The sequence below is a fragment of the Pristiophorus japonicus genome, chromosome 10 (genome assembly GCF_044704955.1).
Source record: "Pristiophorus japonicus isolate sPriJap1 chromosome 10, sPriJap1.hap1, whole genome shotgun sequence".
In the NCBI taxonomy this organism is placed as follows: Eukaryota; Metazoa; Chordata; class Chondrichthyes; family Pristiophoridae; genus Pristiophorus; species Pristiophorus japonicus.
In genome coordinates this window covers 131,898,951-131,926,138 of record NC_091986.1, presented here as the reverse complement: position 1 = coordinate 131,926,138, position 27,188 = coordinate 131,898,951, and the positions used below count along the sequence as shown (strand labels likewise).

The following is a 27,188-nucleotide window of genomic DNA, read 5'->3' as shown; positions in this document are numbered from 1 at the left end:
CTCACCATGACCAGATTTACTTCACTTGACACTGTACACCCTGGCTGTCACATGATGTGTCAGGTTGGCACCACCCCACACCAATAGCATAAAGCATCCCTACAATGCCCAAGCCATTCCATTCATATTCATCGCCACTGTGGGGTTTACCATTATGTCTCACCATTCACTGCAATTCATTAAGCCACTTCCAAAAGTTCACACAATCTCTCCAAGAATGGAAAGTGTTGAAAATAAAGGTTTCAATGTTTGGCACCACATTAACAGAAACTTTACATGGACATTGGATAAAACACCCAAGTGGTTACCCTTATGTGTTGTTAGTTGGTATGATTGCATTAGGATGAGGGTGAGTGTGAGGGATGGCTAGTGAGATGGGGATGTGATAATATATATAGCTAGAGAGGGATGGGTGGATGTGCAAGGTATGTTGGTGTGAGTAAGGATGTGCAGGGGTAGCGTAGGGAAGACAGTGTGATGGGGATGTGGTGAGTGGCACAGCAGGTTGAAGTGGAGTGTGGCTTTCTACTAACATTTCATAATCTACTGAGATCATTGAAAGGTTTGCGCCACTGCACCCAGGTCCTCCTGACCACATCACTGCTGGTGCCCTCCTGTGCATTGTGCAACCAGGTTGTGTTGGTCTCCTGGGAGGTCTCTTCCACCCATCGTAAGGGAAGAGGATCTCCAGTGCGCTCGGACTCCCTCCATAAGCATATGGAGAGAGTCAGGGAACGCTTGGGTGCAGCCCTGCAACTCTGCGCCATGCTCGTCAGAATTTGCAGCACTTCAATGCTGTAGAACACTGACAGCACAAACGTCAAAAGAACATTGACCATGGTCCCTTTAAGGAAACTGGCGTCATGAATGAGGTCATCAGACCCACTTCCTCTAATTGGCCCAGGAAATGTGCTTGGCAGGCTTAACAAGCCCCATCAACATAAATTAGTTTTAAACAGCGGGATGGAGCCATTAACGGGGCCGCAACCCACCACCAACATCGCCTGCACCGGACCTGCCGAGGTGAGCAAAATCCCGGCCAAAGTGTCTGTCCTGAATGGCATTTCCAGCAAATCACGTTAATTTAAGACAATGAAGTAGAAGACATTCCAGTAAAAAATTCACATATTGGCTCAGATTTTGGGGGCTGATGATGGCGTACGTGTAGCGGATGGTGTTGCAAATCCTCAGAATGGCCCTGCAGGTTCCGGGTTTCCACATGCGCTGTGCATGTGCAAAAATCCGGAACTTGCGATGTCAAGTTTCTCCTTGACAGATCGTCTCAAAAATACTGGCGCAGAGCTGGGCTATTTTCCCAACTACAGCCTAATGAATTCCCCCAAAGGTGTAAGGGTTAAAATAAATGTTAAATTCAAATGTTAAAAATAATTAATACACAAAAACATTTAAAATTAGTTCATGTAAAATATATTTTTTTTAATTAAATGCTTAATCAAAGTGACTTTTGATTAATTTTGAACTTGGGAATATTTATTTTTACTGGAATTGTGTTTTATTTCGGGATTTCTCATAAGCTTATTAGGGATTCCTTTCGTGAATGGAATCCCCATAAGCTTATGAGGAATCCCCTTCCTAATTGGCTGGCCTGGCCGAGGTGATCCCAGGGACATTTCTGAACTGCCTGCATCCCTGGGATTTATGAGCCTTTACCCAGGCGTACGCCTGGAGGACCAGGACAAGAAGACTCCAAAGCTCCAGAGACATCAGTCAGATTTTTTTTTCAGGTCGAAAGCGTCTTCTTCTGGCACGCCTCCGACAGCAAATTCTGGGCCATTATCTTAGAATGGCTTCAGGTCACCCCAAGAGAAGCACAGCTGCCAGAAGCTCACACTTTGGAAGGCAATAGCTGGTTTTATTCACAGCTCAAGTGGTCAATCCCTAGACCAGGAGAGCTGTGGGGAAGACCAGTACTCAAACCTATTATCTGAATGGCAGTTGATTATGAAAAGGGGAGGTGCAATGAGACCTGGGTGTCATGGTACATCAGTCATTGAAAGTTGGCATGCAGTTACAGCAGGCGGTGAAGAAGGCAAATGGTATGTTGGCCTTCATAGCTCGGGGATTTGAGTATAGGAGCAGGGAGGTCTTACTGCAGTTGTACAGGGCCTTGGTGAGGCCTCACCTGGAATATTGTGTTCAGCTTTGGTCTCCTAATCCGAGGAAGGACGTTCTTGCTATTGAGGGAGTGCAGCGAAGGTTCACCAGACTGATTCCCAGGATGGCAGAACTGACATATGAGGAGAGACTGGATAGACTGGGCCTGTATTCACTGGAGTTTAGAAGGATGAGAGGGGATCTCATAGAAACATATAAAATTCTGATGGGACTGGACAGGTTATATGCAGAAAGAATGTTTCCGATGTTGGGGACGTCCAGAACCAGGGGACACAGTCTAAGGGTAAGGGCTAAGCCATTTAGGAATAAGATGAGGAGAAACTTCTTCACTCAGAGAGTTGTTAACCTGTGGAATTCTCTACCACAGAGAGTTGTTGATGCCAGTTCATATATTCAAGGGGGAGTTAGATATGGCCCTTACGGCTAAAGAAATCAAAGGGTATGGAGAGAAAGCAGGAAAGGGGTACTGAGGTGAATGATCTTATTGAATGATGGTGCAGGCTCGAAGGGCCGAATGGCCTACTCCTGCACCTATTTTCTATGTTTCCTGTCCTTCCAAGTAAGTCTTGGGAAACCTGAAATGAAAGTTAGATACAAGAGGGAGAGAACCACCAGTTAATTTGAGGAATTACTAGTCAAAAAAGTCTATTTAACCCATCTACTGTGCTGTGTTTTGTTAGTTTCAATGTTATGAGAAGCATTGGAACACAGATTAAAATTCATTGTAGATATTATTCAGTTTGTTCACATATATGTAAAATAAACAATTGTCCTCAAATGTTCATCAGTCTGCCTTCCGAAGATAGGAGAAATGCATATGGAGACATATGGGGGATCACATTATCCTGTTCACATAATGAGAATAGTTTGCTTGTTACAATCCCCAGGTCATGCAATGATATGACTAGATATTGGACAGTAAAGATAAACATCTGATTATAAAGGACACAGAGTCTGCTTATGGGCGTGATCAGTGAAACTGAACCCGAGACACTGGCCTGGATTTTATAAAGACTTTTTATACCTAAATGTGTTAAGCAGTATACCTGTATAATTTTTTTTAAAAAAGGAAAGTGAATTTGTCGGCATTCACATAACGCACAAAATGTGGTCCCTGCTGCCACCATACATTTGGTTATTCATATTTACAAATGGAGGCGGCAACAAGAGAATCATACAATTGACCAGCTGTTGTACAAATGCCTTTAAATTTGGGGGACATGGTACAAGGCTTGGTTGGGGATTTTACATTTATAGAAAATTTTAGAAAAAAAATTACCCAAATCTATACATTTTGTGACTAAAATCTTATACAGGTTGAACCTCTCTTATCCGGGACTCCCTTATCTGGCACCACCCCTCGTCCGGCACCATTCCCGGGTGCCAGGCGGCACATGTGTAGAACTCTGACCCCGCCCCCCGCCCTCCTCTCCCCAGGTTTTCCATTCCCTTTTTAGACACAATGGTGATACTTTTCCTTTATTATTTAAATCATTCACCTAAACAGAAAATCCACACACTTACTAGAAAGAAAGTGATCAGCAGTAGCAGGAGCCCCCTCAACATAGAACACCTTGGGACCCGCCGACACCTCGGTGCCCAACGGCCCGCCAACACCACACTGATGGAAATTCCAATAAAAATTGTTCAGAAAATGTTTTGAAAGTAATTACCTTTTTAATACTTTGGATCAGCTAACTATTCCATAAATTTTGAGAATATCCTAACTCTAGGTTTCTAGAATAGTTTGGTCTCCAATGTGAGCTGAGACTGACTGACTGTCATTCCAGTCAATCGGCGTACACACACACTGAAAACACGTGACCTCCTCTTATCTGGAAATATCTCTCCTTCGGAACAGGCCCGGTCCTGAGGGTGCCGGATAAGGGAGGTTCAACCTGTATTGGAAAATTTTATTGAATTTAATTTGCTATAAAAAGCAATAAAGCTGGTGACAGGTACTGTTACACTACGCAAACTGGTCTCAAATGGGTATCTGTAGAACATGATCCATCAGCACACTGGAGTTGACCAGCGATGAAAGAAATCTTTGCACCCAACTAAAGAGCTCCGTATTCTAGACTGCTCATTTTTTTAATGTTTGGAGAGAGCCCATGAAGTGCAGTTTCTCTCAGGATATTAAAATGTTTCTATAAAGTGCCTAGGTTGGACTAATAACGCCTGGGCACTTTAATATTGTGGCTTACAATATTTCTAGTGCAAAGCCCAAGTGGTGCATGAATTATTTTTTAATTCATTCACAGGATGTGGGGGTTGCTGGCAAGACCTGCATTTATTGCCCATCCCCAATTGCCCTCAAGAAGGTGGTGGAGAGCCACTTTGTGTGGTGAAGGTACTCCCACAGTAATTTGTCATAGCAGTTGGATACAACGGAGTAGCATGCTAGGCCATTTCAGAGCGCAGTTAAGCGTCAATCACATTGCTGTGAGTCTGGAGTCACATATAGGCCAGACTGGGTGAGGACAGCAGATTTCCTTCCCGAAAAGACATTAGTGAACCAGATAGGTAGCTTGCGAGGCTACCCAATAAAGATGGTCTCTCACACCCCCTACCTGAAGTGCACTTGGAAATCAGATCCTCTCCTGAAATGCGCCATGTCCTTGCATTGATCAGCAACTGAAACTGTTCCACATTAATGCAGAAGTAGTTAAACTGCATTGTAAATTGAACTGTACTTTTCAGCAATCGACAGAGTATGTTCCAAAAATACTCTGCATCAACAGGAGGCCAGCAAGCTAGACTCAGGGCCTGTCAACCAACATTAGTCTGCCAGAGACAATATAGGGCAGCTGATTCAGTAAGGTCTTCTGTTAAGCTTCATTGTCAATAAAAAATGACTTGCAATTATACAGTGCCTTTCATGACCTCAGGAAGTCCCAAAGTGCTTTATTGCCAATGAAGTACTTTTTGAAGTGTAGTCACTGTTGTAAAGTAGGAAACAAGGCAACCAATATGTGCACAGCAAGCTCCCACAAACAGCAATGTGACAATTACCAGATACTCAGTTATTGGCATGGGCTCATGGATAAATATTGGCCAGACCTCCCCTGCTCTTATTCAAAATAGTGCAATGGGATCTATTACTTACACTTAACGTCCCATGACTCTGGAGCATTCCCTCAGTACTGCACTGAAGTATCAGCCTAGATTACGCAGTCCAGTCTCTGGAATAGGACTTTCATGACCTTCTGACACAGGCTATCACTGAGCCACAGCTGACAGCATGACACAATGACCAAATTAGTGGTGCCTGGAATAATTTGTTCATCTTGATGATTATTCCAGTAGGTACTGAACTGCGAGTAGAAAAAAAATCAGTAATCCTTCACCAAAGTGGAGCTACCTGAAAATCTTGGCAAAAGCCTCATCTTGACAAAAAGAACCTTATCCATGTGAGCTGGTGTCAGATTACTGATTTAGAAATAAATGTTAATAGGTTTCTAATAATTAATAGAAAGAAAACCTTCAAAAGTTGGAAATCTGAAGTAAAAACAGAATATGCTGGAATTACACAGCGGGATAGGCGGCTGTGTATGAAACGAGGGTTAATGAAACGAAGGTGTAATCCATCATGAGTGGAAACTGAAAGATCTTGGCCCTGAAATTCCGGCCTACCTGGGTCCGTTCGGAGTGTGTACAGACCCAGGAAGGCATGGCAAAAGCCGGTTTTCGGCGTGCAATCCGCATGTGCCGAAAACCAGCTTGAACTTGACAGATCGCACACATCTCAGCAGCAAGGACATTCGCATGGGCAAGATCGCACTATTTACCCATCTCTTGCACAGCGAATGTCCTTAAAACGCTTGTGCTTGGCATAAGAGTTTTAAAACATATAAAAAACATATAAAAATAAAATTTTTAAACATATTCTTCTATTAAAAATCCTGCCCACTCAGGCAAGTTTATTTTAAACCCTAATTACAAAACTTTTTTTTTTTAAATTGGAAAAATATATTTTTTCTAAGACGTTTATTAACTTTAATTTCAATTAATTTTAATTATGTGAGGTGTGTTTTTTTATTTTTATGTTGTGTTTAGTGTGTGAGATTTTTTTTTTCTCATTAATAGCAATGAAAACTTGTAGATACGGAGTTCCCATTGCTATTAATGAGAATACTGTACCTGATTGGTTGTGCAGTCACACGTGACGACACCTTCTGCGTCTGATCGTCGAGGATGGGAGCGCACTCCACAACATGGGAAAAGATGACCTCCCCACCGGAATCGCCGGCATCTCCGGGACCACCAGGTCATTTCATTAAAATTCTCGTGTCGGAGGCGTTCATCCAAAATAAGCCTCCAACCGGAATTTCAGGGCCAATGAGCCCCTAAGTAGGGCTGAACAAAATGGGGAGAGGGGAAAAGGGAACAGGTAAAAGCATGAGGAATGCTGACTTGTCACAAAGAGAGAATCAGTAGGTTAAATACCAACACACAGCTTTATTGAAGAGTTTTAAATATATATAAAAATTATCTTAATGAGGCAATGAAAAGCCATTAAAAGAACATGACATGAGGGTGGTTAAAAGGCATAAGAAAAATAAAGTAGAACTGCAAATGCGAAAAAATAACAGAAAATGACAGGTATACACTGCAGGTACTTCAACGGCCAAAAAAGGAAGAGTCAGGTCGATACCCTGCTCAACACCATCCTGTCAAAATAATGAGTCTCTACCCAAAATGTCAGTCTCCAAGCAGAGGTTGACAGACCTGCCACATATCCCCAGCACCAGCTGCTACAAAGGAAATAGTGCAAGGTCTAATGCATCTAAAGTCAGAGTTCATACCAGAAGGCTGCAGAGTGCCCAGGGAAAAGAGGATATCCTGCCATAGAAGCTTGCACTGAGGCAGACTGGAACAGCATGGGAGGTGATAGGTTAGAGTGCGACCAGGTTAGAGTGCGACCAGGAAAGTGAACTAAAGCAGCAAACTACAGGTAGGTCAGGGTCACACTTGTGGGCAGAATGTCTTCAGCAAATCGGTCACCCAATCTGCTTTTGGTCTCCCCAATGTACAGCAGCAAAAATAGTAAACTAGAATGAAATACACAAGGAGTGTCTGAGGCTCCAGAGATGTGGGCAGAGGTTAAGGGACAGGTATCGCACCTGCTACAACTGTATGGGAATGTGCAACAGGAACAACAGCTGGAAGCCTGGAAATGGTGGAGGCATGAAATGCTAGAAAACAGGTTCTCTCTTCATAAAGCAGCGAGGGGAAGGGAGTGGACAGGACGATGTGCTTGGTTTTCAAATCATGTTGTAGGTGGTGGAAATAGCAGAAAATTAATTGGCAATGCAGAAGCTGCTGGTGTGAAAAGTTTAGGAGATTGTGCCATTATTGTGAGACAAGAAGCAGCTCAGCTAAGGGGAAAAGGAAGGCATGTTAAAAGCTCTGGTATAGAAAGTGGAGTCATCAGAACAAATACAACAGAGAAACGGAGAGAAAGGAAAGCAATCTTTACGGAGAAAGTGTGTTATCCACGTAACTGGGAGAATCTGAGGGCTTGTAACAGATGTTTGTGGAAAGTCCATTACCAGAAAGAGAGCACGAAGTCTAGCAGGGAAAGGAAGTGGAGCATTAAGAGATGAAACATGTAACGATGAGGAATGGATGGAAATTGGAAGTGCAAAGAACAAAATTTTCAAGAGTAGAAAACAACACCAAAATCATTGATCAGAGTAATGGAGGGGCAAAACGGGGTTCCGAGTAAAACTGGATGAAAACTCCATAAAATCCTACAAAAAAGACAACACATATCTCGGGTGCATATAGTTTCATATAGCAACAATATTTATCTGGAGAAAGTGTATGAAGTTCGAGAGAAATTGTTTAGGGGAGAGAAGTTCAGCTAAGTAGAAGAGCAGTGATAAATGGGAAGCCACCATCCAAAGATGATGTGCAGTGTCCCAAGATAAAAGTTCACAGGGTTGGGGGTAATATATTAGCATGGATAGAAGATTGGCTAACAAACAGAGAAAGTCGGGATAAATAGTTCATTCTCTGGTTGGCAACCAATAACCAGTGGGGTGCCGCAGGGATCGGTGCTGGGACCCCAACTATTTACAATCTATATTAACGACTTGCTGATGATACAAAGATGGGAGGAAAAGTAATGTGTGAGGAGGACACAAAAAATCTGCAAAAGGACATAGACAGGCTAAGTGAGTGGGCAAAAATTTGGCAGATGGAGTATAATGTTGAAAAGTGTGAGGTCATGCACTTTGGCAGGAAAAATCGAAGAGCAAGTTGGATAAAGATTGCAAAGTGCTGCAATACAGCGGAACCTGGGGGTACTTGTGCATGAAACACAAAAGGATAGTATGCAGGTACAGCAAGTGATCAAGAAGGCCAATGGAATCTTCGCCTTTATTGCAAAGGGGATGGAGTATAAAAGCAGGGAAGTCTTGCTACAGCTATACAAGGTATTGGTGAGGCCACACCAGGAATACTGTATGCAGTTTTGGTTTCCATATTTACGAAAGGATATACTTGCTTTGGAGGCAGTTCAGAGAAAGTTCACTAGATTGATTCCGGGGATGAGGGGGTTGACTTATGAGGAAAGATTGAGTAGGTTGGGCCTCTACTCATTGGAATTCAGAAGAATGAGAGGTGATCTTATCAAAATGTATAAGATTATGAGGGGGCTTGACAAGGTGGATGCAGAGAAGGTGTTTCCACTGATGGGGGAGACTAGAACTAGAGGGCAGGATCTTAGAATAACGGGCCGCCCATTTAAAACAGAGATGAGGAGAAATTTTTTCTCTGACGATTGTAAATCTGTGGAATTCGCTGCCTCAGAGAGCTGTGGAAGCTGGGATATTCAATACATTTAAGACAGAAATAGACAATTTCTTAAGTGCTAAGGGGATAGGGGGTTATGGGGAGTGGCAGGGAAGTGGAGCTAAGTCCATGATCAGATCAGCATCAAAGGCAGTCCCTTGAAACGAGGATGACTTGCTTCCACGCCAAAAAAGGATAAGTTCACAGGATAAGTTCCAATAAAGGACCTAAAATCCAAGGTCCTGAATTACATCCTGAAGGGTGGAAGATGCCGGTGCGTGGATTTTTTTAACATGTGGTAGCCGTTTTACACCAGCCACCACACGGGCTTGACAGAGCTAGATCTTGGTCCAGTGGCAAGGATTAATGATCAGCCATAATCTTATTAAATGGTGGGGCAGGCTCGAGGGGCCCTATGGCCTACTCCTGTTCCTATTTCTTATGTTCTTATGCTCTTATTATCCGAATGGCGAAAGAAAAACTTTGCATTGAGTACTTCAAAATTCTGAAATAATTTATCTAGACATGTCTTACAAAAAATATTTGTTTAATTGCACAAATCCTTTTTATGATGTGTACAGAATAATCAAATGCATTGATTCTAAGTATCATAGTTTAGCAACTATTACTGTCACTTAATAGTGATTGCCTCCTCCAACACTTATTCATTTGAAATACTCATCACATTAGAATAGATATATCTTACAACTTCATGACACTAGACTATACCAGATATGAATGCACACACGTATGCGGGTTCGCAACATCCACACTCAGTTTCTGGAAAGGCGAGGGGAAGGCTCTTTAGGGAAAAAAACTCTATCCAGCCCAAATATGGTCCGCTGTATCATAGAGAGGGCGTGGCCAAGAGTAGGGGACTCAGGCGTTGGGAGTCCCATCGGTTACAGCCTGGAATCCACCAGTTGGTCAATAGACTGGGTGAAAGGAGGCACACCAGCCTGCCAGCCAGTAGATGTGGGCCTTTTGGTGGTTAGGCATGAGCTTTATCGAAGGTGCGGCGAATGAGGGTACGGGGCCCAGAAGAGCCAAGGCTCCAGGGGCAGCACGGGCCTGCCAACACTGCAATATGTGTGCACACTAGGTCCGTGCAGCAGAGCAGGTCTCCAGTCATCCTGGGGTTCAACTGATACCTGGATAAAGGCCTAGCTCTTTCGAGCCCGTGTGGTGGCTGATGTGCAACGGTCACCTCATGTTAAAAAAAATCCACGCACAGGCATCTTCCACCCTCTCAATTGGAGTTCCAGACTGGAGCAACATGAAACATCTTGTGGAAGCAAATCATCCTCATTCGAGGGACCGCCTATGATGATGATATGATGATTATCCGAGTGGTGGATGGAGGCGTAGCGCGACTGTAGGTCCACAGTGAAAAGGAGATGGTTGGGGCCAGAGAACTCAATCACCAAAGCACAAGAAAAAACATCGAATGCCAAGCATTGTCTTGTACCAGCCTACTAAATGCAATCAATTCAGTGTGTCTATTTACTTGTATCATGATACAAGTACACACATGCCAGAGCCAGTTCCAAATCCTAAGCCCCAAGTTCTGGAGTTGCCTCCCTAAACCTCTCCACTCCTCTTTCCTCCTTTAAGTCACTCCTTAAAACCTACCACATTGCCCAAGCTTTTGGTCACCTGTCCTAATGTCTCCTCCTTTGGCTCAGTGTCAATTTCTCATCTGATTACACTCTTATGAAGTGCCTTGTGACACTTAGCCACGTTAGACGTACTATATAAATGCAAGTTGTTATGTCAGAATACCCTGCTCCATCCTGATCTTTTAGATTAATTTCAAAAAGTGATCTCCAACAAACCTGCAGAAAGGTAATCTGCCCCAATCTAAGATAGTTGTCTTTGCCCAGTTGAAGCAAGTCTGCTTCGAGCCAGCTTACTGCTTCCCTCCCTCCAGCTTAGACCCATCTACAGCTTCTTCAAACAGCTACAGATGTATGCAAGCTGCCAAACTGATTAAATCCATCGCTCTAGAGTTGAAATGAGAATTCTTAAGCAGCTTAATTTTGTCTTTTTTTTTCAAATGTACAAATCAGCACACTCCTTACAGCAAACATCTCCGGACAGTTTGTAATCATAAACTGGTGGCTTACCTTGGAGTTAGGGAACAGTGTTCTCCCTGATGCTGCTTTTGCCTGCTCTCAGACACCAAGGCAAGTCATAAATCTATGAATGCTCAATTCAGTTTCAGTACACCTGTCCCTCCCCCTCCCACAATGTGTATAGATCACAATGGAGATCAGTGCATGGAGTCCTGGGTTTCGGAATCGGAATGCAAGATGTGTATGCCAGCGGTTTGAGGATGGGCAGGGAATGGCGAGTTGGTGCTTGAGGTGGGGGCACACTGAACGGTGCGGTTTACAAATCACTCCTTGAGTGACTGAAGCTGGCCTACCAGTTGCTCCAATCCCCCTCCTGGTGTCAAACTTCTTGGCCACAGAAAGATCTGTGGGCTGAGCTTCTAAATCATGGAATTCTGTGTACCCAGGTTGGCACTGAAATTATTCAGAAGCTCAATTTGTTTTGCTTTGGTTTTTTAAAAATTTGAAGTCCATCCTTTATGTTGGTTAATATTCCATGGATTAAGCATTCACAAACGTACTGCTTGCTTTGTTGTCCGAGAACAAGCAGAAGCATCAGGGAGAACACAGGCAGATCCCTAACTCCAACTTGCGTTGCTTTGGCATCAGATGTCTTTTCTTCTGATGCTTTGGTGATTGAGCTCTCTAACTGCAACCACCACCTTTTCACCATGGATGTACAGTCCCTCTACACGTCCATTCCTTACCAGGATAATCTCTGGGTCCTTCCCCTCTTGAACAGTGTCTTCCCATCCACTAACATACTCTTCTGTTGAACTGAACTACTTCTTCTCCTGAACAACTGACAGTGTGGTTGGCACCCTTGCTGTCAACGTGTGTTTTACTTCCACTTGATGCCTGGACAATTGGAGCAAGCTCCAAGTAGCCAATTTTTAAGATTTTCTTTCTAACTATCTATTTACCTCCCTTTAGCCAAATCACACACTTTCTGTACCTCATACATGTCATTTATTTATTTCATTTCCCTCATTGTGCCATCTTTTGTCTCATGTGAACATCATTTCTGCCATTTAACCACTGCTTGTTTTCCACAAGCACTTTACAGGTTGAATTCTTTTCCCATGTGGGTGTGTGTGAGATTGTGTGTGTGTGTGAGATTGTGTGTCAGATTGTGTGTGTGTGTGTCAGATTGTGTGTGTGTGTGTGTGTGTGTGTGTGAGAGATTTTGTGTGTGTGTGTGTGTGTGTGTGAGATTTTGTGTGTGTGTGTGTGAGAGATTGTGTGTGTGTGTGTGTGTGTGAGAGATTGTGTGTGTGTGTGTGTGTGTGAGAGATTGTGTGTGTGTGTGTGTGTGAGAGATTGTGTGTGTGTGTGTGTGTGTGAGAGATTGTGTGTGTGTGTGTGTGTGTGAGAGATTGTGTGTGTGTGTGTGTGTGTGTGTGTGTGAGAGATTGTGTGTGTGTGTGTGTGTGAGAGATTGTGTGTGTGTGTGTGTGTGAGAGATTGTGTGTGTGTGTGTGTGTGTGTGTGAGATTGTGTGTGTGTGTGAGAGATTTTGTGTGTGTGTGAGAGATTTTGTGTGTGTGAGAGAGATTGTGTGTGTGATTGTGTGATTTTTGTTTCTTCCCCTCCACTTGTTCTGTTCATTTTAAAATGCTTTTCATCTGTAATATCTTCCAGTTTTGAGGCCTATACCCAAAACCTCGACTTTTGTTCTTTCCAGAGAACAGAATAGATGCTGCCTGTCCTGCTAGGTGATATCAACACTTTCGTTTTTTTTTTCAGATTTCCAACATCAGCAGTGTTTTGCTTTTTGGGGTTAAAGCATTGCTCTCCCAATCATCATCATAGACAATCCCTCGGAATCGAGCAAGACTAATATCCACACTCTAAAAGGTCAACAGTCGTATTGCTGTCAGGACCACTATAATGGTGAACATAGTCACTTACTTTTTTTAAATAAAATGAAAGTAATTTTATAAATTATAAAGTCTCATTTTGAAAATGCACACTTTATGCAAATTATTACAAGTGTGGAATTTCATTCCTTAATTGTTCGAGATTTAAAAAATATTAAATTTAACATTTTAACAAAGAGTTTTGCCTATGGCAAGGTTATAAATGTAATCAAAAATCAGTCTTCGCTTCACATGCAGATTTACTGGAATTGAGTACCCCATGGCTCACCTATATGATGAGGGGAAATAATATTTAAATAGAAGATAGACAAAACGAGAATTTATGGATGGCTAATGGAAAGTGAGTGCACTAAAACTATGATTTAAATTGTGTACATTCGGATTCTCACTGAGTATTAAAAGGAGTCAATATTATAACAGGAGCAAAATCTATACAATCAGATCAAACAGTAAATATTTGCCTTCCACATGTGGCGCCAGCTTCCTGAGACTTTCAAACTTACCGATTTTAGCCAAAGAAGCTAATAGTATCCAGAGGGTGATCTCAAAGGGAACCTGCACATGATAATAATCCAGAGAGAACACACTCAGCCGCTCATCCTGCCCTGCAGAGGTTCTGGAAATGGAAGAATCTTGGTGCTGGCTGCTGTCTCCGATCGCTTGATTATTGGGAGTCGAGCCGTTTCCAGAAGCCCCCTCGACATTGTTCGCAAGATAAACAAATAAAATGAAATAAACAGGGAACAGCAAGTGGCAGTGTTCCCCGATGAGCCGGGATGATCCCCTGACTGTTCCACCGCCCATGGTCACAGGTATTTAAACCGTCACCTCTTTATTCTGCTACAAAGTACCAGCCAGGTTATCGCATGTTAGATTACAGAGTGTTCTGCCGTTTTACAGTCTGTTCGTGGTCTGATCATTCCTCCAGGCCTAACACAGGTTGTTGTGATAGTCAGCAAGACTCCTCTGAACGGGTGGAACAGGTGTAACAACTTCCGCCCTCCAACCAATCAATGTGCTCATAGGTTACTTTTACAGCTCCATTCATACCCTGGCTTCACTGGTCGCACTTTCTGTGTATCAGGTAAATCAAGTCCAGAACGCCAAGTACAATTATCCGAGGAATGCACAGCTCTGGCTGGCTGGGTGATGCATACCAAGTACGATCCTTGCAATGTAGTGCTGCTCGGGACGATCTTACATACCTCTCCCTTAATTGTCCTTAACAGATTCCCACCTCTGACTCGGGTTAACCCTCAGCCGTTTTCCAACCTGTTGCAGCGGTAACTCCTCCCGCCTTCGTAAAGTACGTGTTAATAGGAGAATGCAGGGATCTCAAAAGACACAGAACCAGTTTGCTAAGGCAACCCACGCCTAGATTGTGAACCAGAATTGTTATATTAGATCATATATTTCCTGCTGCTCTTGAATTTAATGAAAGCAACATCAGGAATATGATTTTTACAAAGAAAAGCTCTGTCATGAGCGAAATTAATAAAAGCAGAAGGAAGCAGATTGCTTTGGTCAGGATTAGTGATGTGAAATTCATGTTTCTATCAAGAACTCTGAACGGAAAACTGATATTGTGCTTAGAAGTACCAATAAGTAGAACAGCAATGCCTCATTAGCAGTGCAGAGACTTCCCTACATCATTGAAAATTATACTGGCCCATAATTTGCTGCCGAATGCGCAAATACTACAACAGTTTCAGGCGAGGGAAGATGCACGGTTAAACGCGGAAATCCAAAAGTTGATGTCCGGGATACGCCGCTCCACCGTCAGCTTTGCGTAAATGGCATCTCGCTTGAAATGGATTGAATGATGTGCAGTTGCTGTATTTGCACACTAAATACAAACTAACTCGCCACAGAAAATTAAATCTTTGTATTTCCGTCTAAGTACCCTTTTAACGATATGGTAAGTATTAATTACTGCTAGTCAACCTCTATGCCACTGAAAATTAATTATTACAAGTGTGGAGTTTCATTCCGTAATTGTTGGAGATTTAAAAAATATAAAATTTAAAATTTTATTAAAAGCCTTGTGTTGCCTAGGCCCTAAACTCTGGCATTCCCTGTCTAAACCTCTCTATCTCTTGCTCCTCCTTCAAGGCCACATTGTTCTCATACCTGACACAAGACTCCCAAAGCAAGCACTTTACTCAGAATTCCTACATGGCAAGTGAGCCCAGGTGGGCAGAGAAAATGTTTCAAGGACACCCTCAAAGCCTCCTTGATAAAATGCAACATCCCCACCAACACCTGGGAGTCCCTGGCCGAAGACTGCCCTAAGTGGAGGAAGAGCAGCCGGGAGGGCACTGAACACATTGAGTTTCTTCGCCGAGAGCATGTAGAAAACTGTTATATATGTGGAGTTGTACAGCCACCAGAGGGGTCATTCCCCCGAGTCCCAAGGGATCCCATAATCCCTTGGAGCACAGGTATTTAAGAAGGCTTCACAGGTTGGAGAGGCACTCTGGAGACCTGCAATAAAAGACTAAGGTCACACTTTACTTTGAGCTCACAATGTTCAGTCTGACTCTTTCTCCATACACAACAACTGGCGACAAGATACAGATAGCAAAACCAAAGATGCAGAGAACAGTGGGCATCCTGGAGAAATTTTTGGAGGGAGATGATTGGGAAACTTTTGTGGAGCAACTCGACCAATACTTTGTAGCCAACGAGCTAGATGGGGAAGAGAACGCTGCCAAACGAAGGGCGATCCTCCTCACCGTCTGTGGGGCACCAACGTATGGCCGCATGATGACTCTGCTCACTCCAGCAAAACCCACGGAGAAATCATACGATGATTTGTGCACACTGGTCCGAGAGCATTTGAAGGAAAGCGTTCTGATGGTGAGGTGCTGGTTCTACACCTAAAAAAGATCTGAAGGCCAGGAAGTGGCGAGTTATGTCGCCGAGCTGAGATGCCTTGCAGGACATTGCAAATTTGAAGGACACTTGGAGCACATGCTGAGAGACTTTTTCGTACTTGTCATTGGCCACAAAACCATACTTCATAAGCTTTTGACTGTAGAGACCCCAACCTTGAGTAAGGCCATAGCGATAGCCCAGGCGTTCATTGCCACCAGTGAAAATACTAAGCAAATTTCTCAGCACACGTGCTGCTACAAGTACTGTGAACAAAATGATGTTGTTTTTGAATTGTAACGTACGGGACAGGTTACACGTCCGCAGATGTCTCAGAGTCCACCATCAAGGGTGATGAATACAAGGCCATGAACACATTGTTGGTGCTGCGGAGGTGATCATCGTTTCCATTCATGCCGAATCAAAGGATACGTTTGCAAGGGCTGTGGAATAATGGGAAACCTCCAACGAGTGTGCAGATGAGCTGCTAAGCCTGTTAAACCTGCAAACCACCATGTTGCAGAGGAGGACAGAAGATCCACGGAGGATCACTACGAACCAGAGTCTCAGATAGAGGAGCAGAGGTACATGGGGTGCACACATTCACCACGAATTGTCCCCCGATAATGCTGAATGTTGAAATAAATGGACTCCCGGTGTCAATGGAGCTGGACACGGGAACGAGCCAGTCCATCATGGGTGAAAAGACTTTCAAAAGGTTGTGGTGCAACAAGGCCTCAAGGCCAGTCTTAACTCCAGTTCACAGGAGACTAAGAACTTACACTAAAGAACTGATTCCTGTAATCGGCAGTGCTACCGTAAAGGTCTCCTACGATGGAGCAGTGCACAAACTACCACTCTGGGTGGTACCGGGCGATGGTCCCACGCTGCTCGGCAGGAGCTGGCTGGGAAAGATACGCCGGAACTGGGACGACGTCCGAACGCTATTGCCCACTGACGACACTTCGTGTGCTCAGGTCTTAATCGGGAAATTCCAAGGAGCAAAAGTACAGATCCACCTAATTACGGGGGCGCGACCCATTCATCACACGGTGAGAGCAATACCGTACATGATGAGAGAAAGGGTAGAGGTCGAGCTAGACCGGCTGCAACGAGAGGGCATCATTTCACCGATCGAATTCAGCGAGTGGGCCAGTCCTATTGTCCCAGTCCACAATGGAGACGGCACTGTCAGAATCTGTGGCGATTACAAAGTAACTATCAATCGTTTCTCCCTGCAGAACCAATACCCACTACCAAAAACCGACAACCTCTTTGCAACGCTGGCGGGAGGAAAGACGTTCACGAAGCTCGATCTGACTTCAACCTACATGACGCAGGAACTGGAGGAAACATCGAAGGCCCTCATCTGCATCAACACGCACAAAGATCTTTTTGTTTATAATAGATGCCCGTTTGGAATCCGATCAGTGGTGGCAATATTCCAGAGAAACTTGGAAAGTTTACTGAAGTCCGTCCCGCACACCGTGGTCTTCCAAGACGACATCTTGGTCACAGGTCGGAACACAGTCAAGCACCTGCAGAACCTGGAGGAGGTTTTATTCGACTCAACTGCGTGGGGCTCTGGTTAAAATGCTCGAAGTGCATTTTCCTGGCGCCTGAAGTGGAGTTCCTGGGAAGGAGGATTGCGGCGGACGGAATCAGGCCCACCAACGCGAAGACTGAGGCAATCGAGAATGCACCGAGGCCACAGAACGTGACAGAACTGCGTTCATTTCTGGGACGCTTGAACTACCTTGGTAACTTCTTACTGGATCTCAGCACCCTGCTAGAACCACTACATGTCTTACTATGAAAAGGGGACGAATGGGTTTGGGGCAACAGCCAAGAAAATGCCTTTGTAAAAGCGAGAAAATTGTTATGCTCAAACAAATTGCTTGTGTTGTATGATCCATGTAAGCGTTTGGTACTAGCATGTGATGCGTCGTCATATGGCGTCGTGTGTATATTGCAACAAGCTAATGATTTCGGGAAACTGCAACCGGTTGCTTATGCATCCAGGAGTCTGTCTAAGGCCGAGAGAGCCTACAGCATGATTGACAAAGAAGCGTTTGCGTGTGTCTATAAGGTAAAGAAAATACATCAATACCTGTTTGGACTAAAATTCGAATTGGAAACTGACCATAAGCCACTTATATCCCTGTTTTCCGAGAGTAAAGGGATAAATACCAATGCATCGGCCCGCATCCAGAGATGGGTGCTCACGTTGTCCGCATACAACTATGCCATCCGCCACAGGCCAGGCACAGCAAACTGCGCCGATGCTTTCAGTAGGCTGCCATTGCCCACCACAGGGGTGGAAATGGCACAGTCCGCAGATCTAGCCATGGTTATGGAAGCATTTGAGAGTGAGTAATCACCCGTCACTGCCCGGCAGATCAACACCCGGACAAGCCAGGACCCCTTATTATCTCTCATCAAAAGCTGTGTGCTTCACGGGAACTGGTCCAGTTTCTCAGTGGAAATGCAGGAAGAGATAAAGCCATTCCAGCAGCGCAAAGATGAAATGTCTATACAGGTAGACTGCCTTCTGTGGGGCAATCCAGTAGTGGTCCCCAAGAAGGGCAGAGACACCTTCATCAATGACCTCCACAGTACCCACCCAAACATCGTAATGATGAAAGCGATAGCCAGATCCCACGTGTCATGGCCCGGTATCGATGCGGACTTAGAATCCTGTGTTCATAGATGTAATACATGCTCGCAGTTAAACAATGTACCCAGGGAGGCGCCGCTAAGTTTATGGTCTTGGCCCTCCAAACCGTGGTCGAGGGTACACGTCGACTAAGCAGGCCCGTTCTTGGGTAAAATGTTCCTTGTGGTTGTAGATGCTTACTCCAAGTGGATCGAATGTGAGATAATGTCGGCTAGCACGTTCGCTGCCACCACTGAAAGCCTGTGGGCCATGTTTGCCGCACACGACTTATCCAATGTCCTGGTGAGCGATAATGGGCCATGTTTTACCAGTGCTGAGTTCAAAGAATTCATGACCCATAACGGGATTAAACATGTCACATCTGCCCCGTTTAAACCAGCATCCAATGGTCAGGCAGAGAGAGCAGTGCAAACCATCAAGCAAGGCTTGAAGAGGGTAACTGAAGGCTCACTGCAGATTCGCATATCCCGAGTCCTGCTTAGCTACCGCACGAGACCACACTCACTCACTGGGATCCCACCTGCTGAACTGCTCATGAAAAGAGCACTTAAGACAAAACTCTCGTTAGTTCACCCTGATCTACATGAACAGGTAGAGAGCAGGCGGCTTCAACAAAGTGCATACCATGATAGCACAAACGTGTCATGTGAGATTGAAATCAATGATCCTGTATTTGTATTGAATTATGGACAAGGTTCCAAGTAGCTTCCCGGCACTGTCATGGCCAAAGAGGGGAGCAGAGTGTTTCGGGTCAAACTTTCAAATGGACTCATTCACCGGAAACACTTGCACCAAATAAAACTCAGATTCACGGACTATCCTGAGCAATCCACCTTGGACCCTACCTTTTTTGATCCCCCAACATACACACCAGTGGCAACCGGCACCATGGTTGACCACGAAGCAGAACCTATCATCCACAGCAGCCCAACACACCAGGCAGCCCAGCAAGGCCAGCTGCACAGCAGCCCAGCGAGGGTCCAACAAATGATTCAACAATGCCAGCTTTCACACCGAGCCGATCAATCAGGGCAAGAAGGGCCCCAGATCGACTCACATTGTAAATAGTTACACCATTAACTTTGGGGGAGAGTGCTGTTATATATGTAAACTTGTATTTACTCTGTACAGCCACCAGAGGGCTCCTCCCCTGGAGTCCCAAGGGATCCCATAATCCCTTGGGAGCACAGGTACTTAAGGAGGCCTCACAGGTTGGAGAGGCACTCTGGAGACCTGCAATAAAAGACTGTCACACTTTACTTTGAGCTCACAGTGTTCAGTCTGACTCTTTCTACATACACAACAAAAACAAGCGCAGGCAGCAGAAGGAGCATGCGGCAAACCAGACTCCCCACCCTTTCCTTCAACCACTGTCTGTCCTACCTGTGACAGAGACTGTAATTCCCGTATTGGACTGTTCAGTCACCTAAGAATTCACTTTTAGAGTGGAAGCAAGTCTTCCTTGATTTTGAGGGACTGCCTATGATGATGAAAACATACCTCTTTGACCAAGCTTTTGGTCAGCTGCCCTAATTTCTCCTTATGCGGCAGCTTGGTGTCAATTTTTTTTAAAATCTCATAATACTCCTCTGAAGCGCCTTGGGACATTTCACTATGTTAAAGTCCTTTATAATTTATTTTTAATTAATTGTTTTTTTTCTTTTCCTTTTGGTTTCTTTTTTTCTCTCTTAATCCAATATTTCCTTCCGTTTTTTTATTTCTCTTTCTGTCCCTGATTTGGCATTGAATTCACCCACTCTAATTTACACTTCAGTCCTCGTTGTGATAATTTCACAATTCTTCAATCTGATTGGTTAAGGAAGGAGATGCACAGTTGCTTTCCTTGTTCACTGAGGTCCTCGATGTCCAATTTCCCTCACTGTGATGAGGGGGTTGACTTATGAGGAAAGGTTGAGTAGGGTGGGCCTCTACTCATTGGAATTCAGAAGAATGAGAGGTGATCTTATCGAAACGTATAAGATTATGAGGGAGCTTGACAGGGTGGATGCAGAGAGGATGTTTCCACTGATAGGGGAGACTAGAATTAGAGGGCATAATCTTTAAATAAGGGGCCATCCATTTGAAACAGTGATGAGGAGAAATTTCTTCCCTGAGGGTTGTAGATCTGTGGAAGCTGGGACATTGAATAAATTTAAGACAGAAATAGACAGTTTCTTAAACGATAAGGGGAGCGGGCAGGGAAGTGGACCTGAGTCCATGATCGGATCAGCAATGATCGTACTTAATATGTCATTACTATACAGTATGAATGCACACGAGGTCCATACTTGAGAGAAGATCACTCTGTAACCAGTTACCTTTATTACCAAGACCTCAAGAGGCAGACGGTGGGTGGAGCTTCCCCTTTTATAGCGGGAAGTCCAGGTTAGGAATGTCTCCCACAAGTTCGCCCCCTGTGGTCAGTGTTCTCAAGGTATACAACTGAGGTCAACTTATACATGGGTTACAATGACAGTTGAATACATGACATCACCTCCCCCCAAAGTCTTATTGGATTCACAGGTTAAGGCTCTCTGGTGGTTTACGCTCTCTTGTAGAGCGCCTGAGTTGGGGCTCCGGTTGTTGGGCGCTTGCCTGAGTGTCTGCTGTTTGCGGTCCAGACAGCCCACAGTGACTGGGCTCTCCTCCACTTGATTCCGGTGTTCGGTCACCTGTGGTGGAGTAAACTCTACGTCGTGTTCTTCCTCTGCTTCTTCTATGGGGTTGCTGAACCTCCTTTTAGTTTGATCCACATGTTTGCGGCAGGTTTGTCCATTGGTAAGTTTAACTACCAAAACCCTCTTTGGCAATCATAGTGCCTGCAAGCCATTTGGGCCCTGCAGCGTAATTAAGGACAAAAACAGGATCATTGACATCAATACATCACGCCCTCGCAGTCCTGTCATGGTAGTCACATTGTGACTGACGCCTCCTCTCAACAATTTCTTTCATAGTAGGGTGTACAAGGAATAACCTGGTTTTGAGCGTCCTTTTCATTAGCAGCTCTGCGGGTGGAACCCCTGTGAGCGAGTGTGGTCGGGATCTATTGGCCAACTGGAGGCGTGATAAGCGGCTTTGTAGGGAACCCCCTTGGATTCTGAGCATCCCCTGTTTGATTATCTGCACTGTTCGTTCCGCCTGGCCGTTTGAGGCCGGCTTGAACGGTGCCGTTCTGACATGGTTGATTCCATTGCCTGCCATGAAGTCCTGGAATTCAGTGCTTGTGAAGCACGGGCCATTGTCGCTGACCAAGACGTCCGGTAGACCACGGGCGGTGAACATTGCCCATAGACTTTCTACCATGGCAGAGGATGTGCTTGAATTTAAAATGGCACACTCAATCCATTTGGAGTAGGCGTCTACTACAACCAAAAACATTTTTCCCATGAAAGGACCTGCGTAGTCCACATGGATGCATGACCATGGCTTGGCGGGCCAGGACCAGGGGCTAAGGGGGGCTTCCCTGGGTGCATTGCCCAGCTGAGCACACGTGTTGCACCTGCGAACACAAAGTTCCAGGTCTGCATCTATCCCTGGCCACCAAACATGTGACCTGGCAATTGCCTTCATCATGACAATGCCCGGGTGCTCATTGTGAAGTTCTCTGATGAACACCTCTCTGCCCATCTGGGGCATGACTACTCGGTTTCCCCACAGTAGGCAATCGGCCTGAATCGAGAGTTCATCCTAGCGCCTATGAAACGGTTTAAACTCCTCAGGGCATGCCCCATACGTGGCTGCCCAGTCCCCATTCAGGACACATTTGTTAACTAAAGACAGTTGCAGGTCTTTATTTGTCCAGACTTTAATCTGACGGGCTGTCACAGGTGAGCCTTCGCTTTCGAAAGCTTCAACAGCCATGACCATCTCAGCATCATGCTCAGCTGTCCCCTCAGTGGTGGCTAGTGGGAGCCTGCTGAGTGCATCGGCGCAGTTTTCAGTGCCCGGTCTGTGCCGACTTGTGTAGTCATAGGCGGCTAACGTAAGTGCCCACCTCTGTATGCAGGCCAATGCTTTTGCATTTATGGCCTTGTTGTTGGCCAAAAGGGACGTTAGGGGTTTGTGATCTGTCTCCAGCTCAAATTTCCTGCCAAACAGGTACTGGTGCATTTTTTTTACTGCATATACACATGCTAGCACTTCCTTTTCTACCATCCCGTAGCCCCTTTCTGTCCGGGACAGACTTCTGGAGGCATAAGCTACCGACGGAAACTGACCCTTGGCATTAACATGCTGCAACACACACCCAACCCCTTAGGACGACGCATCACATGTTAAAACTAGTTTCTTACGCAGGTCACATAACAACAGTTTGTTGGAGCATAACAAATTGCGTGCTCTATCAAAAGCCCTTTGCGTAGGAGCACGTGTAGCGGCTCTAACAGGGTGCTCAATTTGGGAAGAAAGTTACCAAAATAGTTCAGGAGCCCCAGGAACAAACGCAGCTCCGTCGTGTTACGGGGTCTGGGTGCTCTCTGGATCGCTTCCGTTTTGGACGCAGTGGGTCTGATCCCATCTGCTGCTACCCTCCTCCCCAGGAATTCTACCTCTGGAGCTAAGAAGACGTACTTTGCCTTTTTCAGTTGCAGCCCTACCTGGTCCAGTCTGCGTAGCACCTCCTCCAGGTTGTGGAGGTGTTATTCAGAATCACGACCCGTGATGAGGGTGTAGTCTTGAAAAACCACCGCCCTTGGGATCGACTTAAGGAGGCTTTCCATATTTCGCTGAAAGATCGCGGTGGCCGAACGAATCCCGAACGGACATCTGTTGTACTCAAACAACCCCTTGTGTGTCGTGATGGTGGTCAGCTTCTTCGACTCACTCGCCAGCTCCTGGGTCATGTAAGCTGAGGTCAGGTCCAATTTTGAAAAATGTTTGCCACCGGATAGCGTCGCAAAGAGGTCCTCCGCCCTCGTTAGCGGGTACTGGTCTTGGAGTGACACCCGATTGATGGTGGCCTTGTAATCGCCACATATCCTGACCGACCCATCCGCCTTGAGCACTGGCACAATCAGGCTCGCCCAGTCACTGAATTCGACTGGCGAGATGGTGCCTTCCCTCAGCAGGCGGTCCAATTCGCATTCTATCTTTTCCCGCATCACGTACGGCACCGCTCTGGCCTTGTGGTGTACTAGCCTGGCATCCGGATTTATGTGAATCACTATCTTGGTCCCCATGAAAGTGCCGATGCCGGGTTGAAATAATGAGTCAAATTTCTCCAGGACCTGTGAGCATGATACTCGCTCACAGAAGAAATTGTATTGACATCACCCCATTTCCAGTTCATGACAGCAAGCCAACTCCTCCCCAGCAGTGCGGGACCGTCCCCCGGGACAATCAAGAGTGGCAACCTGTTCTCCGAATTTTTGTGGGTCATGACTACCGTGGCGCTGCCTAGCACCGGAATGATCTCCTTTGTATATGTCCATAGCAGTGCATCAATCGGCAATAATTTTGGCCTCCTGGCCTTGGACACCCACAACTTTTCGAACAGTTTGATACTCATCAGGGATTGGCTGGCCCCCGTGTCCAGCTCCATTAATACTGGGATGCCATTGAGGAGCACTTTCATCATTATCAGTGGCGTCCTGGTATATGAACTGTATATGTGCTCCTCATGAACTCGCTGACTTCAGCTTCCAGCGATTTCCCCCAGTATTCATTTGGCCTCTTAGGGCTTACATCGGGCCCGTTCTCCTCGTCGATCAACCTGGCTGCAGGCTTCCTGCACATACGTGTCAAGTGACCGCTGACGTTGCAGTTTTTGCAAGTATATTGCTGATACCTGCAAGCTCTGGCTGTGTGTTTGCCTCCACACCTCCAGCATGAGCTAGAGGCCCCATTGTTGGAAACAAAAGGTCCATTATCAGTCGATCGTCTCTGACTGTCTGTAACTGTCCTTAAACGCACCATTAACAAGTGTTGATGGCCCCATTACTGGCTGCATTGTCCATTGCGATGACATAAATCGCCATTCAGCTAGCCACTGTCTCTGTTGAATTCCCCTTTTGGGTTCGACTACATGCTGGGGCATGTCCGATTGCCATTGTACGCCTAGAGAATTGTGTGCCGCGTTAACAATGTTGACTCCCTGGTCGTTTGCCGCATTTGAGCCAAGATTTTTGCCATACATCATTCTGGTCTCTTCCTCCCCTGAGATAATTGTCTGGGCTATCAGAGCCACCGCTTCCAAGGTCAAGTCTTTGGTCTCAATCAGTTTCCTGAAAACCCCAGCGTGACCGATGCCCTCAATAAAAAAGTCTCGCAGCATCTCCGCTCTGCATGCATCTATGAACTTACATAGACTCGCCAGTCGCCGGAGATCTGCCACGAAGTCTGGAACGCTTTGCCCTTCTCGCCGCCGGTGCGTGTAAAACCGGTGTCTCGCCATGTGCATGCTGCTCGCCGGTTTAAGATGTTCCCCGATCAACTTACTGAGCTCTTCGAACATCTTGTCCGCTGGCTTCTCTGGCGCTAGAAGGTCCTTCATCAGGGAGTATGTTCTGGATCCACAAACCATCAGGAGATGAGCCCTGCGTTTGTCGGCCGAATCCTGTCCCAACCATTCCTTAGTGACAAAACTTTGCTGTAGTATCTCAATAAAGTTGTCCCAATCATCACCAACACAGTACCTCTCTTCTGTGCTGCTAGTGGCCATGCTCACGTGGTTTAAATCCCAGTTTCTCATCACCAATAATATGTCCTTACTATACAGTATAAATGCACACGAGGCCCATACTTGAGAGAAGATCACTCTGTGACCAGTTACCTTAATTACCAAGACCTCAAATGATGAAGGTGGGTGGAGCTTCCCCTTTTATACCGGAAAGTCCAGGTTAGGAGCGTCTCCCACAAGTTCGCCCCCTGTGGTCAGTGTTCTCAAGGTGTACAACTTAGGTCAGCTTATACATGGGTTACAATGACAGTTGAATACATGACAGTACTAAAAGGCGGAGCAGGCTCGAGGGGCAGTATGGCCTACTCCTGCTCCTATTTCTTATGTTCCTTTGAAAGAGAGGTAGCAAGGTGGAAAGGTTTAGGCAGGGAGATCCAGAGCTTGCGGCCTGGGTAATAGAAGGTACAGTCACCAATGGTTGAACAATTATAATCAGGGATCCTCAAGAGGGCAGAATTAGAGGAGCGCAGATGTCTTGGGCCAGAGGAGATTACAGAGACAGGGAGGGGCGAGACCATGGAGAGATTTGAAAATGGTTGCTTAACCAATGTAGGTCGGCGAGCACAGGGGTGATGGGTGAGCGGGACTTGATGCGAGTTAGGACACAGGCAGCTGAGCCAAGATCACCTCTAGTTTATGTTAGGTAGAATGTGGGAGGCCAGCCAAGAATAGTCAAGTCTAGAGGTAACAAAGGCATGGATGAGGGCTTCAATAGCAGATGAGCTGAGGCAAGGGCAAGACAGGCAATGTTACTGAAGTGGAAATAGGTGGTCTTAGTTATGCTACAGATATGTGGTCGAAAGCTCATTTCAGGGTCAAATAAGATACCAAGGTTGCGAACAGTCTGGTTCAGTCTCAGACAGAAGATCGGTAGATAACCCACGTGTACGTCATCTTATTACACCTCTATAGGTGAGTGAGTTGCCGAGTTGTGTGAATTTTAGCTGTATGTGAATCTGCTTTTTAAAATAAAATGATCCTACTGCAGATGCGTTTGTAAGATCAGGCTTTCAAACATTAGGTGAAGCAAGGAAGCATTTTAGCAGAGGGAATAAGAATGATTAACACAAGTTTAACTTACTTTTATTAACTACATTTTAATAAATCCAATAAGGGGTGGATTTATGGTTTTAGTCTTGTTGCTGATAAAAGTTAATAAAAACCTTAATAACATAAAAAAAAAGTGGGGAGATTTGGAGCTTACTTTTGAAAATCAGAATTCTGGCATCAGGTTTATATTTTTTAGAAATGTTGAGGCACCTCACTTTCCACATACCAACCCAGTTAGAACACGGTCTGCTTAAGAATTCAATCTGCCTGCGGGCAACAAAGGTTGCCTCTTGTATTGGATGATAAAGTGAGTGTGGCCAGCTGAAGGCACAGCCATCAATGGTGGAGCGATTAAAATCGGGAATGCGTAAGAGGCCTGAATTGGAGGATATAGAGATCTCAGAAGTCTGTAGGCGCTGTTCCCTGTAAGGTGTGTGGCCGAGCAGTGATCTGTAAGGTTCGGCACACTTAAATTCAAAAACCGCATAGTGAGCTGGAAAGCTGGAGCAGGGGCAGGGGAGGCCCAATATATTTTGGCCCTGAAATTGTGGGGAGGAGGGAGGGGGGCCCAATGCACTACAGCCCTGAAATTACGGTGTCTGTGACGGCGGACTCTCAGAGTACACCAACGTAATCCCTTTGAAATGCCACGCATGTTCCGAATTCCACATTCGTTTGCGCATCTGCGAAACCCAGAACTTGCAGCTTGTCAACGTATGCGTTGACAGGCCAGCTGCGGGGGCTCCGAAAAAGCAATTGCTGGCACAGAGTTGGGCTATTTGCCCAGCAACTGGGCAGAAATTTCTCACGTAAGTCTTACGGTTGATGCAAGCAGGCATAGGGCAGTTTCTAGGCCTGGCCAAGGAATCCTCAGAGCCGATCTGAATTGGAACAGTATTTGCTAAGATACAGAGCCCTAGAACCCGGTGAGCGTTGTTTTGGGATTCTGTAAGTAACTTTTTTCTGTGGAGACGTATGTA

At 45.4% G+C, this 27,188-nt stretch overlaps 1 protein-coding gene across 1 annotated transcript in view; it reads right to left on the bottom strand.

Annotated features, from left to right (window-relative positions):
- Nucleotides 1-13,776, bottom strand: part of LOC139275100 (sodium/hydrogen exchanger 2-like) — a 116,627-nt gene extending 102,851 nt beyond the window's left edge. Inside the window, exon 1 of the mRNA XM_070892097.1 lies at nt 13,435-13,776. Coding sequence (XP_070748198.1) covers nt 13,435-13,735 — 301 coding nt within the window. The 5' untranslated portion in view covers nt 13,736-13,776. The remainder of the gene's footprint in view (nt 1-13,434) is intronic.
- Between the last annotated feature and the right edge of the window lie 13,412 nt (nt 13,777-27,188).